Source organism: Tursiops truncatus, chromosome 9, assembly GCF_011762595.2.
Source record: "Tursiops truncatus isolate mTurTru1 chromosome 9, mTurTru1.mat.Y, whole genome shotgun sequence".
Classification (NCBI taxonomy): domain Eukaryota; kingdom Metazoa; phylum Chordata; class Mammalia; order Artiodactyla; family Delphinidae; genus Tursiops; species Tursiops truncatus.
This window is the reverse complement of record NC_047042.1, coordinates 9,978,653-9,994,602: the sequence shown is the minus strand read 5'-3', so window position 1 is coordinate 9,994,602 and position 15,950 is coordinate 9,978,653. Positions and strand designations below refer to the sequence as shown.

Below are 15,950 nucleotides of genomic sequence, written 5' to 3'. Positions count from 1 at the left end.
GGCGGGGGCAGGGCAGGGGCGGGGTAGTCAGAGCACCCTTCTTGCACCTTTTTTCAAGTGCCTTTAGCCCACAATAATCCTTATGCCAAAGTGGCGTATTTTGCCATTCTTCAATAGTGTTGGTTCTCATGTGTTCTTACACTGGGTGATCAGTTCACAAAAACCCGTAACTTACATATGTGACACATAGATTCTTTTGCATGTATTGAATAGTACATATTTTTTAAATATAGAAAACATTTTTAAAATATAAAATAATTATATATTAGCTCTGTGCCAAAAATACAGTAAATCAGAAATATTAACTATTTTTATTGTGAGGGGAAAATACTTACATAAAAGTATAATAGAATTCCATCATGTATATGCTGCATGGTCTCAATAAAACAGGACTTATTTTTTATGGATAAAAAATAACAAGGAAATAAACCAAAATGTTCCCAATGACTCCTTCTGAAAGATGAGAGGCAGAGTAAATTACTTTTTTCTGGATCTTCGTGCTTAACTGTACTTATAAATCTGCATTAAACATGTTTAAAGTACTAAGAGTGACAGCAGAACCAAACAGAACAGTCAATGAATACAATGTGTGACACGTATTATGCACTTAACAAATAATCTGTTGGATAATAAAGAAAAGTAAATATCTAATGTCTTCAGTCTTATCAAATTACTAAATGGTTTTGCTTCGCCATTTTATCCTAGCAATGTGACTCTAAGATCAATACAGGATATATTTTAAAGGTCCCACACAGGCTCTTGTGCTACTCTACACAGCTTATCCAATTCTCACTCAGTTGGCATCTCACGAAGACACTGCCGAAACACAGGAGTGGGGCTAAATACACACTCCATTCTTCGTTTAATCTCTCTGGGCCTTTGTTACCCCAGCTGTAAAGCCCAAACAGTACTGTTATGAAGAATAATGAAGATTATACCATAAAAGCAATGTGTTAATAGCTTTGAGTTGCCCTTATCCTCCTATACTTTGAGTATCTTGGGGGTATAATCAGATCTTCGTGACTGACTGACCGTCAGAGTTTCTGAAATAAAAAAGAGGATCAATAATGGCTTCTTAAATAGAATTTCTAAATGTCTTCATCTTCCCCCACCCAAACACTTCTGTTTTATAGATTAGAAATTTTCAATGACTAAGATGGTCTCTGATAAAAATCAAAACTATTCTTAAAATTCAGCTCAGGGACTTCCCTGGTGGCGCAGTGGTTGAGTCCGCTTGCCGATGCAGGGGACACGGGTTCGTGCCCCAGTCCGGGAGGATCCCACAAGCCGCGGAGCGGCTGGGCCCGTGAGCCATGGCCGCTGAGCCTGCGCGTCCAGAGCCTGTGCTCCGCAACGGGAGAGGCCACAGCAGTGAGAGGCCCGAGTACCGCAAAAAAAAAAAAAAAAAAAAAAAAAAATTCAGCTCAGAGTGAACTTTTCTTCTCTTTTATGTATTGTACGTTCCTAAGAAGACTCTGTTTACCTGCAAGGAGAAATGGTATGTTACTTGTGTTGGATTCAATATAATACAATGTGTGGCAAGTGGGAAGCATTTAATATACATCAAAGACTATTTCTTTCTTGTTCCAAAAGTTAAAGGCCTTTATAAATCTCAATAGCTTTAAGGAAGTGTTGGAGTAATCACCCTCAACATGTAAAACTGCTGACGATCAAATTGCTGTGGGCAATTTGATAATAAGCCACTCCTTGTGTTATGAAAGAATGAACCTAGCAACATGCTTTGTCCATGATTTCAGCCTGATGTAATCCTAAAATTGGAGAGTATGATTTGTGACAAGTGGACCTGAGTCAACGACAAGATTCCTTAATGAATAGGTTTTATTGAGCTAGTCACTGAGGGAATAAATATGCCCAACTCAGTATCAGGGCTTATCTTCAGGACTTGTAAGGGCAGACTTCCCATGACCACTCTCATTCCAGCCCAGACTGTGCTCTCTGCATAGCTGAACCATGGCACAAGTGTTAGGTATGTCAAAACTGTTGATAAACTGATAAAATGTCTTGGTTGAAGGTAATTTTAAAAGTTAAAGGTCATTAGCCAAGTTTATTTTTCAACCAATACTACACTCTGCATTTTTCATAGATACCCTCTATACGAGAATAGCCCTTCATGTTTTATTTCTTCCCCAACACACATAGTACATGACATCCACAAGCACAAATACCCTGCCAGGCTACAGAATAAGTAAGTACATTCACTATATTGTAACACCATCTCTTTCTCCCCTGCTCAAGGAGGCAAGTAGAAAACTACTGTAAGATTAAGTGTAAATCCATCCTAATTCAATTGTAAAAGTAAAATAATTACAGAGAAAGTCAGGTTATACTTTGAGAAAAAAGTGCTATTGGTACATAGTTCAAGAAGATTTACATGACAAATCTTATCAAAGAATCCTATAATGAATTTAAACAAAGCCAAATGTTAATAAACATCCAACTAAAATCATTAATGCACTGCTTTGCTGATTCCTTTAATATTAAGAGCCCCTCAACAGATCTCTGAAAATTACTACCTATGAATACTGACTGCTTCTAGCTTTCCCTTTTGGAAATCCTGTACTTGCCTATTCATGAACAAAGAAGAAATTTCTAAAAGAAATAAAATGAAATATTAGCAGTGTATCATCTGAAGAGGTATGATTAACATTTACTATGTTACTAAAAATTTTTAAATAGGGAGGCTGCCCCTCCATCCACCCAATTAAACATGATTAAATAGGTGACATATTAAAATATAGGCTCTAATCCTTACTCGTGATTGGGGGGAACACGTATAACCACTAAAAGGAGATGGGAATGCTTTCATGATTCCCATATTCTTGGCAGAAAATTACATCTTTGTTTCTCTCACTAGTAATTCAATTCTAAGTAAGTTTTATAACCTAAGAAGATGAGATTTAGACTAATGAATTATTTGGTTATTAAAAAATACATATGCTGATAAGCTGTACCTTTTTCCCATGAAAAGTGCAAAATTGCAACCAAACAGTATTTAAAAGCTAAGGATAGGGGGCTATATCCCTCCACATGTTTTATAGGGTTTAGGGTATCACTTGTATTCTCATTCAAATTGATTTAAAACATTAATGAATTTTCCTATTTCCAATACAATGGTGAAATATGTTTTATACATCCTGTTGGAAACAATAATCTGTAAAAGTACGTAAAAAACATCTTTCAAAGGCACTGAAAAACATCTTTCGAAAGCACTGAAAAATAAGAAGACAGTAAGAATTTATCAAGTCAAAACTAAGAGGGGATTTCAACAAATGGTGCTGGGAAAACTAAATATTTACATGCAAAGAAAAAAAAATGAAGGTGGACATTTACCTTACACCATATACAAGAACTAACTCACAATGGATCAAAGACCTACATGCAAGAACTAACACTATAAAACTCTTCAAAAGCATAGGGAGAAAGCTCCATGACACTGAATTTGGCAATGATTTCTTGGATATGCCACTAAAAACACAGGCAACAAAAGAAAAAAAAAAAGATAAATTGGACTACATCAAAATTTTAAACTTTTGTGCATAAAAGGACACTATCAACAGAATAAAAAGGTAACCTACGGGGGCTTCCCTAGTGGCGCAGTGGCTGAGAGTCCGCCTGCCAATGCAGGGGACACGGGTTCGTGCCCCGGTCCGGGAGGATCCCACGTGTCGCGTAGCAGCTGGGCCTGTGAGCCGTGGCCGCTGAGCCTGCGCGTCCGGAGCCTGTGCTCCGCAGCGAGGGAGGCCACAACAGTGAGAGGACCGTGTACCGCAAAAAAAAAAAAAAAAAAACAGGCATTGGAGAAAATATTTACAAATCATATATCTGATAAGGAATTCATATCTGAAAACAAATAACTCCTAATACTAAACAAAAACTGGGCAAATTCAAAAATGGGCTAAGGACTTGAATAGACATTTCTCCAGAGAAGATATACAACCAGTCAATAAGCACATGAAAGGATGCTCAACATCACTAATCACTGGGGAAATGCAAATCAAAATCACAATGAGATACCACTTCACACCCATTAAAATGGTTATAAAAAAAAAAAAGATGTGGAGAAACTGGAACCCTTGTGATTGCTGGTGGAAATGTAAAATGGGGCAGCTGCTGTGGAATATAGTATTATTGATTCCTCAAAAAATTAAAAATAGAACTACTATATGATCCAGCAATTCCACTCCTGGGTATATACCCAAAAGAAATGAAAGCAAGGACTCAGATATTTGTACACCCATGTTCAGAGCAGCATAATAAACAACAGCCAAAAGTGGAAACAACTAAAGTTTCCAATCAATGGATGAACTGCTAATCAAAATGTGGTGTGTGTACACACACACACACACACACACACACACACACACAGGAATATTATTCAGCCTTAAAAAGGAGTGAAATTCGGATACATGTTATAACATGAACCTTGGAGACATTATGCTAAGTGAAATAAGCCAGACACAAAAAGACAATTATTACATGATTCTACTAATATGAGGTACCTAGAATAGTCAAATTCACACAATGTAGAACAGCAGTTACCAAGGGCTGGGGTGAATGGGGTAAGGAGGACATTGTTTAATGGGTACGGTTTCAGTTTGGGATGATGAAAAAGTTCTGGAGATGGATAGTGGTGCTGTTTGCACAACAATGTGAATATACTTAATGCCACTGAACTACACACTTAAAAATAGTTAAAATGGTAAATTTTATGTTACATATATTTTACCACAATTTTTTAAAAAGTGACATGGGAATGAAAAGTCAGCATGGAAAACAAATTCTGAAGCCACATTTCCTCTAAAGGGTCCTTGCTGATCTTGGAAAATTAGAACCTTTGTTTTGATTGATTCTCAGGGGGACAGATACAGAAATAAAACTGAGGGCCATCTCACCTAAGACCCTCCCCACAATAAGCTGGAATCCCAAAGGGCTACATCCTTAAATAAGAATCTGAAATCTGAAGCAGATTATAACCTAGGATCAAACTGCTTTTCTCAAACTTTAAACTTGGTTTATAACCCATCCTGGATTAGAATACTCCCAAAGTGTCTGTCAGAAGCAAATGCAAATTTTCTAAGTACCTACGCTGTGGGCCTAAAAATAGTCTTAAATAATTTTTCAAATGTAGTATCGAGGGCCCAGTCGAGGATAATGGAATACACAGGAAATTAAACAGGAATAAGAATAAGCAGAAACAACAGACAGGAAAAAGTGGTCAGGAGATAACTTGAGAAATTGGAAATATCAGATGCAGACAAAAAAATAATTGTGTTTTCTGTGATAGGATAAACAAAAGACAAGTTGGAGTTTTTAGCAGAGAAGTGAAAACTATACACAGTGACACAGTTTGAAAATAGAAAAAAAAATAGAAAGTCAAGAATTAAAAATAAAATAACCCCAATTAAGAACTGAATAGAGAGGTTTAAAAGCAGATTAGATGCAACTTAAAAGATATTTAGTAAATGGGAAGACAGGAGAAAATCCTAGAGGTATGCTAGAGCTGGCCTGAACCAGCCTGTGAAAGCCAGTTATGTGCAGCTCCTTCTAACTCTGCCTCAGTGAAGTCATGCTGGTTGCCTGAAACTGCCCTTGTGAATATTTACACTATGGAAATCAACAACTGCTACAAATCAGGGCTTTTTTTCCCCCTGGAGAACCAGTTTAACAGCACATCACTGGAAGCAACCATACAGAATTCAGGACAGAGAGAGACAAAAAGATGATGAATGCATGACAGAGGGTAAGAAATGTGAAGAATACATGAGAAAGTCCAATATATATTTAATTGGAGTTTCAAAAGAAACTGAAGAAATTGAAGAACAAGAGAATGGCAGGTGAGAAAATGGCTAAGATTTTTCCAGAACTAATGAAATCACCAAATCATAGCTTTAAGAAGCCCAATGAATCCATTACAGGATAAATAAAAAGAAATCTGCAGTGAAGTAAGACTGACCACTGTACCATTAGAGTAACCTATTTATTTTTTAATCTATGAATTCTTTTCTTTAAAAATTGTAAGTGTTACCAGAATTCAGACAGGTGGGGATTTATTTTCATTACTTTTACCCAGAACACAATGAAGCCTACACTTTGGACCTGCAGATTCAGAACCTTGTTACCTCAAGAAAGTTTTCTTCTACTTTTATTTTTCTCTTTTGTTACATTTATTCTGATCTCTCCCTTAGAAATACCTTATTCTCCTCTCTCTGTCCTCAATACCTGTCGTCTTTACCCTCGTCACTTCACTTCCCTGTCATCATTTTCTCCTTATTCTGGACAATCTCAAATACTCAATATAGGATTCCACTTTCCACAGGATTAGCTCTGCTCTTTACAATTGCCATTGCAGATTTTTATCCCGCTATTGCATTTTCAGGTTTTTTGTTTATTTTTAGCTCCTCTTAAAATCATTTCAGCTCCTCTTAAAATCTCATTCTGATTTTTTCTTATGACTTTTTGTTTTGATTTCATAGAGGTCATTTTTTTGCTCTCTTGCTAAGAATAAAATCTTACATTTCCACAAATATCTTCTGTATACCATAATAAATCATACAGAATGATTCTTAAGCCTTCCCTCATCATCTTTGGGTAATGGTTCCCTTCTTTTATGCTACAGATTTCTTTCATAATTTCCATAAAGATTATTATCTTTGAAAAAAGAAAATGTACAATTTTTAAATGGCAGAGTATACAGATCACCCTTGATTCCCGTCACTATCCATTGGATGGTGAAATTTTGCTCACATCTTGAATTTGGTCAGGTTTTGTGTGTACAGGCTGATGCACACAGGCCATGGCTCCATTTATAATACTCGGCAGACAGTACAACTATGCTGGACTGATCTAGGATCTTCTATGATTCTCTCATATTATGAGGAGAATTTTGTTACTATAACATCAGGAACATGCTGCAGTTTGTCTTTTAACAGAAAAAATAAATGCTAATCTGAAACCCTAAGAGCACAACTCGCAGGTTTCCTCTTAACACCACTTCTACAGCTGCATCGCATCCCTGGAAAGCAATATCCTAAGTTTCCTTTCATTCTCTTCCATACTACATATTGGAAATGTTAGTCTATGAATGGATACACAAAGAATGGTGCTGAAGGTAGTCCGGAGGAGTTGAGAGTGGGGGGAGATAGAGGAATCTCTAGTCAAGTTAACTGGCTTGTAATATGTCATGAAATACAGAACATGAAGGAAACAGGCTTCCAACAGTCATTCATGGTAACCTTCATCTTGGAAGTATGAGTGAACAATGGGAATAGATCAAAGCCTCTTTCTAACTTCTCCTCCTCATCTCATTTTATTCTCCTGTGTTAGAAGTCAAAGCATAAACACACCACTAAGGCTTTCTCAGTCTACTCCAACCTCAATGCAGTAAGTAGTTAGTGGAAATGCCTCTAAAGCTAAGAAACAGTTGATTGCTACTTAACTCTTTGGTGCTGTTATGGGACTATGTGCGTAGCTTAACGGGAGCTGGAAGAAAGCACATCACACATAGCTAGCCTAAAGTCAACATTTTTAAAGAAGTACATTTTCTAAAACAAAAAGACTGATATTTTAATCTCTGTGTTTGAACATACAGTCGACCAAAATATGGTGACAGGTATTAACTAATACAGAAAGAGTGAAATAACTAGAATTCTTTCACAACAGGAAGATGAAGATCAAGACTTATCATGACCGTATACATTCTTAAAGACCTATGACAATGATTTTATACGTGGTGATGTAGACACTGATTTCTTCTCCATATCACTTAAAAGTCTGAAAATAGTCATTTTAGGATGATTTTTTAAAGTTCTACTCTAATCACTCTACCCAGTAAACACACAGAATCTGTTATTCCAGAAGGTGCTCAAAGGCAATGGTATAAATAGCACTTAATCTAATTCACAGATGATAGCTCTAAATAGGTAAGTAAGGAAAGCTAGGCTTATTTTGAGGACACGTCCTGACCATCCCTGCTGATAGTCTTGAGAACAATTACCAGAACCTCATCCCCTCAAACGTGGAAAAAAAACTCAAATTCGGGAAAAACTTCATTCTTTTTCCTTTTTACATATCACAGTGAACATTTCATTAATAAAGTCAAGCTGAGCTCACTACTTCTTATTTGACAATGCCCCCCCCAAACACTTAGCGTCTAATGGATTTCCCTTAATGAATAGCTAACATTTAATGAACCCTTACTGTGTGCCAAGTACTTTACTAAATGCTTTACATAATTAACTCATTTCTCTGAAGGAATGCTATTATTACCATCAGCAGTTTAAAGATAGAAACGAAAGGGACACAAAAGTCAAATAATTTGCCCAGTTTTTCATTCCAGTTACTACTGCTACATCACAAATTACACCAAACGTAGTGGCTTGAAAAACGATTTTATCATACATGAAATCTGGAGGTCAAGAATTCGGACAGGGCACAAAGGTAGAGGCTACAACTAAGAAGACTCAACAACTAGGGATGTCTCAATGGCTGGGGGTGGGAGTCATCTGGGGAAATTTTCGCTTGCGTGTATGACTGTGGATGCTACTGTCATCTAGAATCTCAGCTGGAGCTGTCGACTAGAGCACCTACGTATGGCCTCTCTTGTGTCCTGGGCTTTCTTCACAGCATGGAGGCTTCAGCATAGCAGGACACCTTGCGTGGCAGCACAGAGATCCAAGCGCGAGCGCCCCTGAAAGCAAGGTGGCGGCTAAATGCCTTTTCCAACCTAGCCTCAGACGTCGTTCAGCACTTATGCCACGTTCCATTAGTCACAGGCAAATCACAAGCCTGCGCAGATTCAAGAGGAGGGGATAGAGACCCCTCCTCTCAACAGAGGAGTGTCAAGGTCACGGCCTACAAAGAGCAGGGGGCTGGAAGTTCAGCCATCTTTGGGAAATACAACATACCACCATTGTATTGCAGAGATTCACAGAGCATGTTCTTTTTTTTTTTTTTTTTTTTGCGGTACGCGGGCCTCTCAGTGTTGTGGCCTCTCCCGCCGCGGGGCACAGGCTCCGGACGCACAGGCTCAGCGGCCATGGCCCACGGGCCCAGCCGCTCCGCGGCACACGGGATCCTCCCGGACCGCGGCACGAACCCGCATCCCCTGCACCGGCAGGTGGACTCTCAACCACTGCGCCACCAGGGAAGCCCCCACAGTGCATGTTCTTAACTACCATACGCAACTGCGAGCTCAAGAAGTGGCACTCTATATAGTGCTTTAACAACAAGCTCTTGACCTAGTCCAAAAGTTTTGGAACCTGGAACGGGCAAAGGGACCAAGGGGAGGGTGAGTTCTGAAGAGGCTTCTTTAGGCTATATTCCCTTCACGCTCATCCCCCCCTCTGGAAGCCATCAGTGAAAACAGAGGATTCTCTACACCACCAAGAAAACAGAAGAGTCTCTTCTAATCTCTCCACCATGATAGTTCCCAGGGGTGGCCAATTCCATCATAAAAATCAATTTAAGTGTTTCTGAAAGATGGCAAGCGATGTCCCATGGATATCCTCCTCTCATGGTGGTCTGTGCACCATCATCTGGTCATCTGATGTCAAATATTACAGACTTAACCCAAATCAGACCTTGATTTCTGAGGTCGCATTTAATACTGCCACAAGATCCACATTATTTACAAATACATCAACAAATAGTTCAAATTCAGATGGGAATCTGTAAGTCTAAGAGCAAGCTTCCAGAACCTTTTTTAGGGAGTAGAGGAGTTGGAGGAGCCATTCAAAACAAGTAATTTTTTATATCACTTTATTTCATATACATGTGATATAATCAAAGCTAACCACTGATTCCACTGCCAACTTCAAGGGTTTTGGATAAACTAAAGCACAATTGAGAGACTGGAGAATCAGGCTATTTAGAGACTCTCCAACGTTAAATCTGTCAGGATCAGATCCCTGGCACAAAGCCAGGCAAACAAAAGGTACAAACTGACTCACTGGACTAAAAACCCACCCTTCATTAGCCGCAGAGGAAGAATGATGTTTTAAGGTGGTACAGTTATTATTTGGGCTGTGAACAAATACCTCCCCATTAACAGTCCCTCAGAATACTAGTCTGAAAAACCTTGGTGTTACCAAGGAATTTCATTAAATCTGGTGGGGGGTTTTTTGTTAAAAATAATAAAATCATTGTCTTCAATAAAGTGTTGGTTGATACAAGGGAAAAACCAAGAATGCCTTCCCTCTCTTTTGGTTCACACCCTAGGTGAAGGCATGAAAACACAGTCAGCTACAACGCACTCGTGGTTTATTTACAGAGAAACATTTTGGCAAAATTAGCATAACTGGTTAAGTGTTACTTATTTGGAAATCCTGGTGTAGCAGTAATTTAAAAATAAAACAAAACTGCTTTACCAGTTTAACTTTAAGGAAGTCAAGTCAAATTTTCATTTTGAATAAAATTTCAATTGACACAGACAACTTGAGCTGGACTATTAAAACAACCAAACAGCAGAGGAGACATTTAATGAATAAACTCCCCTGTTAACACTTTGTCTACATGGATTTTTCCAGAGGTACTGTGTTCTGGCTACATGAGGCTGGCTTTGTTTCTTTCAATAAATTAGAGAAGGGCAAAAGGTGGGGAGGGGAATGTGACAATCACACTTAATCCACACCAGGCCGCCATATGTCACTTTTGTCCTTTGCTGGTTCATTGATTATTCATGAATTCACTACCTGAAAAATGCTATATTTATCTTTACAGCCACAAAGCTGTCAATTCAGTTCCAAGTATGCCTGCCTTTGTTTTCAGTGAAATGCACACTTTGGGAGAAGGCGGCCTTTTGTATGACACTGCCCTATGCTATAAAACAGGTATACAAAAAAATCTGATATAATATAGGTGAGTATCAATGTTGATACTGACCTGAACATTGTTATTATTTTGTAGTGACTGTTAGATCAAAAGAAAATGAAGCAGTCTCGGCTTTTAGAGCCTTTGGCCTCTCAAGATTTCCAGAGAGGCCCTAAACCCTACTCCCTACTGTATTTTGTTATCAATGGTCTCACTGTTTCCATTTCTTTTCTTCTTTTATACCTGCTTGTTTCTGGTAAGTATCCTCTGCTATTATGTTACCTGCTCAAAGCTACCTGAGTTCCAACCACTGCTTCTCTGGGATGCATTACATCAGTTCTAGCTCAGAATCTGCCTGAAAGTTTCCTTTTCCCACATACAGTCATTGCCTTGAAGGATTCCACAGGTCATTTAAATTCCAACTTGTTTGCCAGCACATAGAGGAGACATACTTTTAGAAAGGCAAAGAGACACTTAGCTTTCAACACTACCTACCAGACAAGAAGACAGGGAAGATAAGCTTGCCTAAAGACATTTTAAATGCTTCCCTGATGGCTTCAAGCTTAAAACTACTACCACAAATCCATCATCTTTGTCCTGAGGGAGAAAGTCAGAGGGAGAAAATAGATTAAAACTATACTTGCATCCTAAAAATTCTGTGAACAGCTTGAAGGATAAAAAAGCAAAGTGAAATCTACACTCCCAAATTACTGTCATTTTAAAGTTTTGTGATAAAAGCCAAAAATGTAAATTGAATTTAATTTTCCCTAGGTGTGCTCAACAACAGTTTTGACATGAAATGTCAAACATGTGATAAAGGTTCTTTAACAGTTAGTGACTGAGGGTAAAGACCTAATCCAAAGAGAAAAATAGCACTTCATAAATAGTTCCAACAGATCGTGCATTCTTCCATGTTTTATTTCAATTAATCTTTTGAGGATACCTGAAAGTCTCTTTCTAATTCAAGAATGTGATTAAGACCTGCACCTCCATTAACAGGAAAATGAGGCAGAAGGAGCCTTAATACTTCAGAACTCCAATATGATGTAAGACTGAGTCATCAAATTCCTAACATGATTAACTTATGAGATCAATGTTCATGTCTAAAAAAGCAAAAGAAAAAAAAGATTCGAACACAGCTTGACTGTTTTCATGTTTTAAAAAATAATTTAATCACAGAGATTTATTCATGTTAGTGCCTAATTGTTTTATAGGACTGTCTACCTTCAGAAGCCCCTAACCTGTTTGTTCTTTACCAAATGCATCACTCCTTGTTCAGTCATCCAGGATCGAAACCTGGGCCTCTTCTGTCACCCTGCTTTCATTAGTCAGGATTAAGTTCAACCACATACAACGTGAGCAAAAACAAACAATCAGACAAAGCCATCAGCTTACACAAGACAAAAAGTAATTGTATTCTGACAAAAAAAGACGCCCAGATGTAGTCAGGCCAGTGTATTCTAGTTCACAGCGCCGGGCCCTTTCCCTCTTGATGACGTGCCGTTCTCAGCATGTGCCCTACCCTTCAAGGTGCAAGACGGCTGCTTGAGTGCCTGCTATCGCATGCCCGTAACAGCCAGTAGGAAAGAGGGGAAGGAGGGCTCAGTCCTTTCAATAACACTTTCTAGAAGTTCCACACAGCACTTCCATTTTCATCTCACTAGGCTGAATTTAGTGATAGTCACATCTAGCTACAAAAAGACTTGAAAATGCAATCTTTTCATTGGGCAACAATATATCCAACTGAAAATCAGGGTTCTGTTATACAAAGAAAGAAGGAAGTGTTTGCCAGAATGAGCACGGTCACAGTCTCCAGGATTCTTCTTTCTTACTCCCCACATCCAGTCCTCTCAGCTCACCACCGGTATTTAGCTAAGTCAACCCTATCAGCATGGTTGTATTTCACCTTATCATCATCTCTGCCTGAACTATAACATCCTAACTGATCTCCCTGAGCCAGGTGGAAATCAGCTATCCATTTGGTCACAGAAACTAAAGAAAAGCGTGGGAAGACACATGTGAGTGGGAGGCACCATCACTTCTCCTTCAGGCTCATACAAGCCACCCTGGCAAAGGAGGAACTCTGCTCTTCCACGCAAACGTATTAAGGTCCCTAGGGAAAGACAGAGAGACTGACTGCAATCTGGTGTCTGTGTGATTGTGGAGAATCTTGCTGGGGTTCAGTGGTTAGAGATGAGGGTCTTCACAGAGCAGGAAATCATCTGTACCTCAAAAAACACTTCTCCGTGGGCAGAATCAAAAAATTACCAACAGAATTCTATACTCAACACAAATATTTTCCACAAATGAAGGCAAAATAAATACTTTTGCAGACAAATAAAAGCTGACAGAATTCACTGAAAGCAGACTTGCACTATGAGAAATTTTTCTAATTGAAATATATTTGACATATAACATTGTGTAAATTTAAGGTGTACAACATGTTGATTTAATATTCATATTTGGAATACGACTGCCTTTGTAGCAATAATCAGTACCTCCATCACATTACATAATTATCATTTCTTTTTAGTGGTTGGAATAATTAAGTTGTCTCTTAGCAAGTTTGATGATTATAATACAATATTATCTATATTCTCTGTACTGCACATTAATTCTATAGGACTTATTTACTACTTGGTGCAAGTTTGTCCCCTTAAACAACATCTGTCCTATCACCCCTACCTTCCATCCTCTGGTAACCACCATTTCACTGTTTTTTATGAGTTTGGCTTTTCTAGATTCTTCGTATAAGTGATATCATACAGTATTTGTCTTTCTCTGACTTATCTCACTAGAAATATTAAAGTTCTTCCGGCAGAAGGAAAATATCAAATGGAAATTTGGAACTACAAAAGTAGAGGCCTACAATGTAAATACATGGCTAATTGTTGAGGACATTTTTGTCTCATTTTTAATCTTTTTAAAGGTTAATTGAAGTGACATCAGCAAGATGGCAGAATAGGAGCTTTCTACTGTCTTTTCCCCAAAGACCAATGATTAAGACGATCACCTACCGAGAAGAGTGCTTTTGTGCAACTGCAGAGTCCAGCAGAGAAGTTGCAGCACGCTACGGGAGCAAAAACAGCAGAGATTAGATGCAGTGAGGAAGGTAAAAGGAACATATTGCCCCCTCCCCAAGGTGGTGCGGCTCAGTGCCTCTCGCCAACAATTTCTCCCACCAGGGAAAGTGAGAGCATGTGAGTGCGTGCCCAGCTCTCCCAGCTGTACAAGGTGCTGCCAAAGGGGCCCACTTCTTTCCTGCCCCATCCAGGGCACTGAGGTGAGCTGAACAACGGCGGTCAGGGAGGGGCTGAGAGAACAGCTGCCAGAGCCGGGAATGGGTCAAAGGGACATGGATCCTATTAACCATTTCAAGGACAGCATCAGGAAGCCCACCCCTGAGTTGCTGGGGATACCTCCCCTGCACTTTCCCATCTGTGCGCCTCACTCACACATACTCCCACCCAGTGGCAGGCTCCCCATGCGTACCCCCCCTGCCCCACACTTCCAGTGAAGGGATGTGTTCAAAGCTCGGTATGCAAATAAAACTGTGTTTAAAGAGATGTAAATACAATGGAATGTTATTGAGCCATAAAAAAACAAGGAAATCCTAGCATTTGCAACAACGTGGACAAACCTGGAGGACATTATGCTAAGTGAGATAAGCCAGACAGAGAAACAAATATACTGCCTGATCCCACCAATAAGGAGAATCTTAAAAGGAAGTTGAACGCACAGAAACCGAGTAGAAGGGTGGTTGCCAGGGGCTGGGGTGGGATGGGGAAATGGGGAGAGGTTGGTCAAAGGGTACAAATGTTTAGCTGTTAGATTAATAAATCCTGAGGATCTATGTACAGCATGACTACAGCAAACACAGCACAATGTACAGTACGGTGACTATATTCTGGTATTATATAACTGAAATTTGCTAAAAGAGTCGATCTTAAGGGTTGTCACACACACACACACAAAAAGTGAGGTAATGGTTGTGTCAACTTGATTGTGGAAATACTTTCACAATCTATACAAATATCAAATCATCATGTTGTACACTTTAAATACGACAGTTTTGTCAATTATAAGGCTGGAAAAAATTGGCTGTTTAAAGTAAACTTGATAATAATAAAGTATGTGGGTTTATAACATGCAGAAATAAAATATATGATAAAAATAGCACAAGATGAGAGTGCAGAATGGAAGTATATTGTTGTAAGATTCTTGTGTGAAATGGTATATATATTACTTAAAGGTAAATTAATAAAGTTAGATATATAAACCCTAGAGTAACTACTAAAAATAATAAAACAAAAGGTATAGCTATCAGCCAATAATGGAGATAAAATGGAATCACAAAAAAATACTCTATTAATCCAAAAGAAAGTAGAAAAACATGAAGAAAGAGGAACAAGGATGAGACACATAGAAAACAGAGAGCAAGACGGCAGATTTAAACTTGATCATATTGAAAATAAATGTAAACTGTCTAAACACTATGCTTAAAAGGCTGAGATTATCATAATGGATAAAAGAAAAAAAGCAAGACTCAATGATATACCATCTGCAAGAATTAGTTGGTCAATGACACTAATGTTCCTAAGGTCTACAAAAATATAAAATAGCCTCTTCCCTATACCTGGGAAATTACTGGATAGTGCAGGAAGGAGGGCCCAGAAAGGTCCTCACTTCACAGTGGGTCAAGAAATTTTGCGTCAATAAAAAATTTCGCTGCCAGGGAGTGAACAAATGCAGAAAGTCAGAATTACGGATTCTGCCTTCCTGGCAGCCCTAACATAGAATGTGCTGAGAACACAGACACTTTGGGTGAATTCAAGCCTCCCAGCCACATGGAGAATAACATTAATTTGGAAAGGCTGGGGGCGTCAGTTGTCCTAATTCATATCACACTGACCCCCTGAGGCTTCTGCAAAATCAAGCCCCCAATACCAATTAACTCTACAAGAGTCATTGTGCGATGCGGAAAAACTTGGTGCTGTACCCAGTCAAGGATTACATCATTTGCAGGCGCTAACAGACATGTCGGCTACATCCTGGCAAGTAGGGCTATCAAACATGCACGTCAGCCTGCTGAGCAAGTCAGCCCAATAAAATAGGTAACCAGG

The 15,950-nt window shown here is 38.8% G+C and overlaps 1 protein-coding gene across 16 annotated transcripts in view; it reads right to left on the bottom strand.

Annotated features, from left to right (window-relative positions):
- COA1 (cytochrome c oxidase assembly factor 1) overlaps window positions 1-15,950 on the bottom strand; it is a 113,170-nt gene that overhangs the window by 52,985 nt on the left and 44,235 nt on the right. For 11 of the 16 annotated variants that reach the window (XR_012333846.1, XR_012333845.1, XR_012333843.1 and 8 more), the window contains exon 2: window positions 13,845-13,897. The exons of 2 other annotated variants lie outside the window; for them this stretch is intronic. Coding sequence is in view for 1 of the 14 variants with exons in the window: in XM_073809534.1 (XP_073665635.1) it covers window positions 13,845-13,897 (53 nt within the window). In the remaining 13 variants the exon portion in view is untranslated. Of the gene's footprint in view, window positions 1-335; window positions 454-938; window positions 1,484-13,844; window positions 13,898-15,950 lie in introns of those variants that run through there. 3 more of the 16 variants (XR_012333853.1, XR_012333848.1, XR_012333856.1) reach the window with 3 other exon arrangements.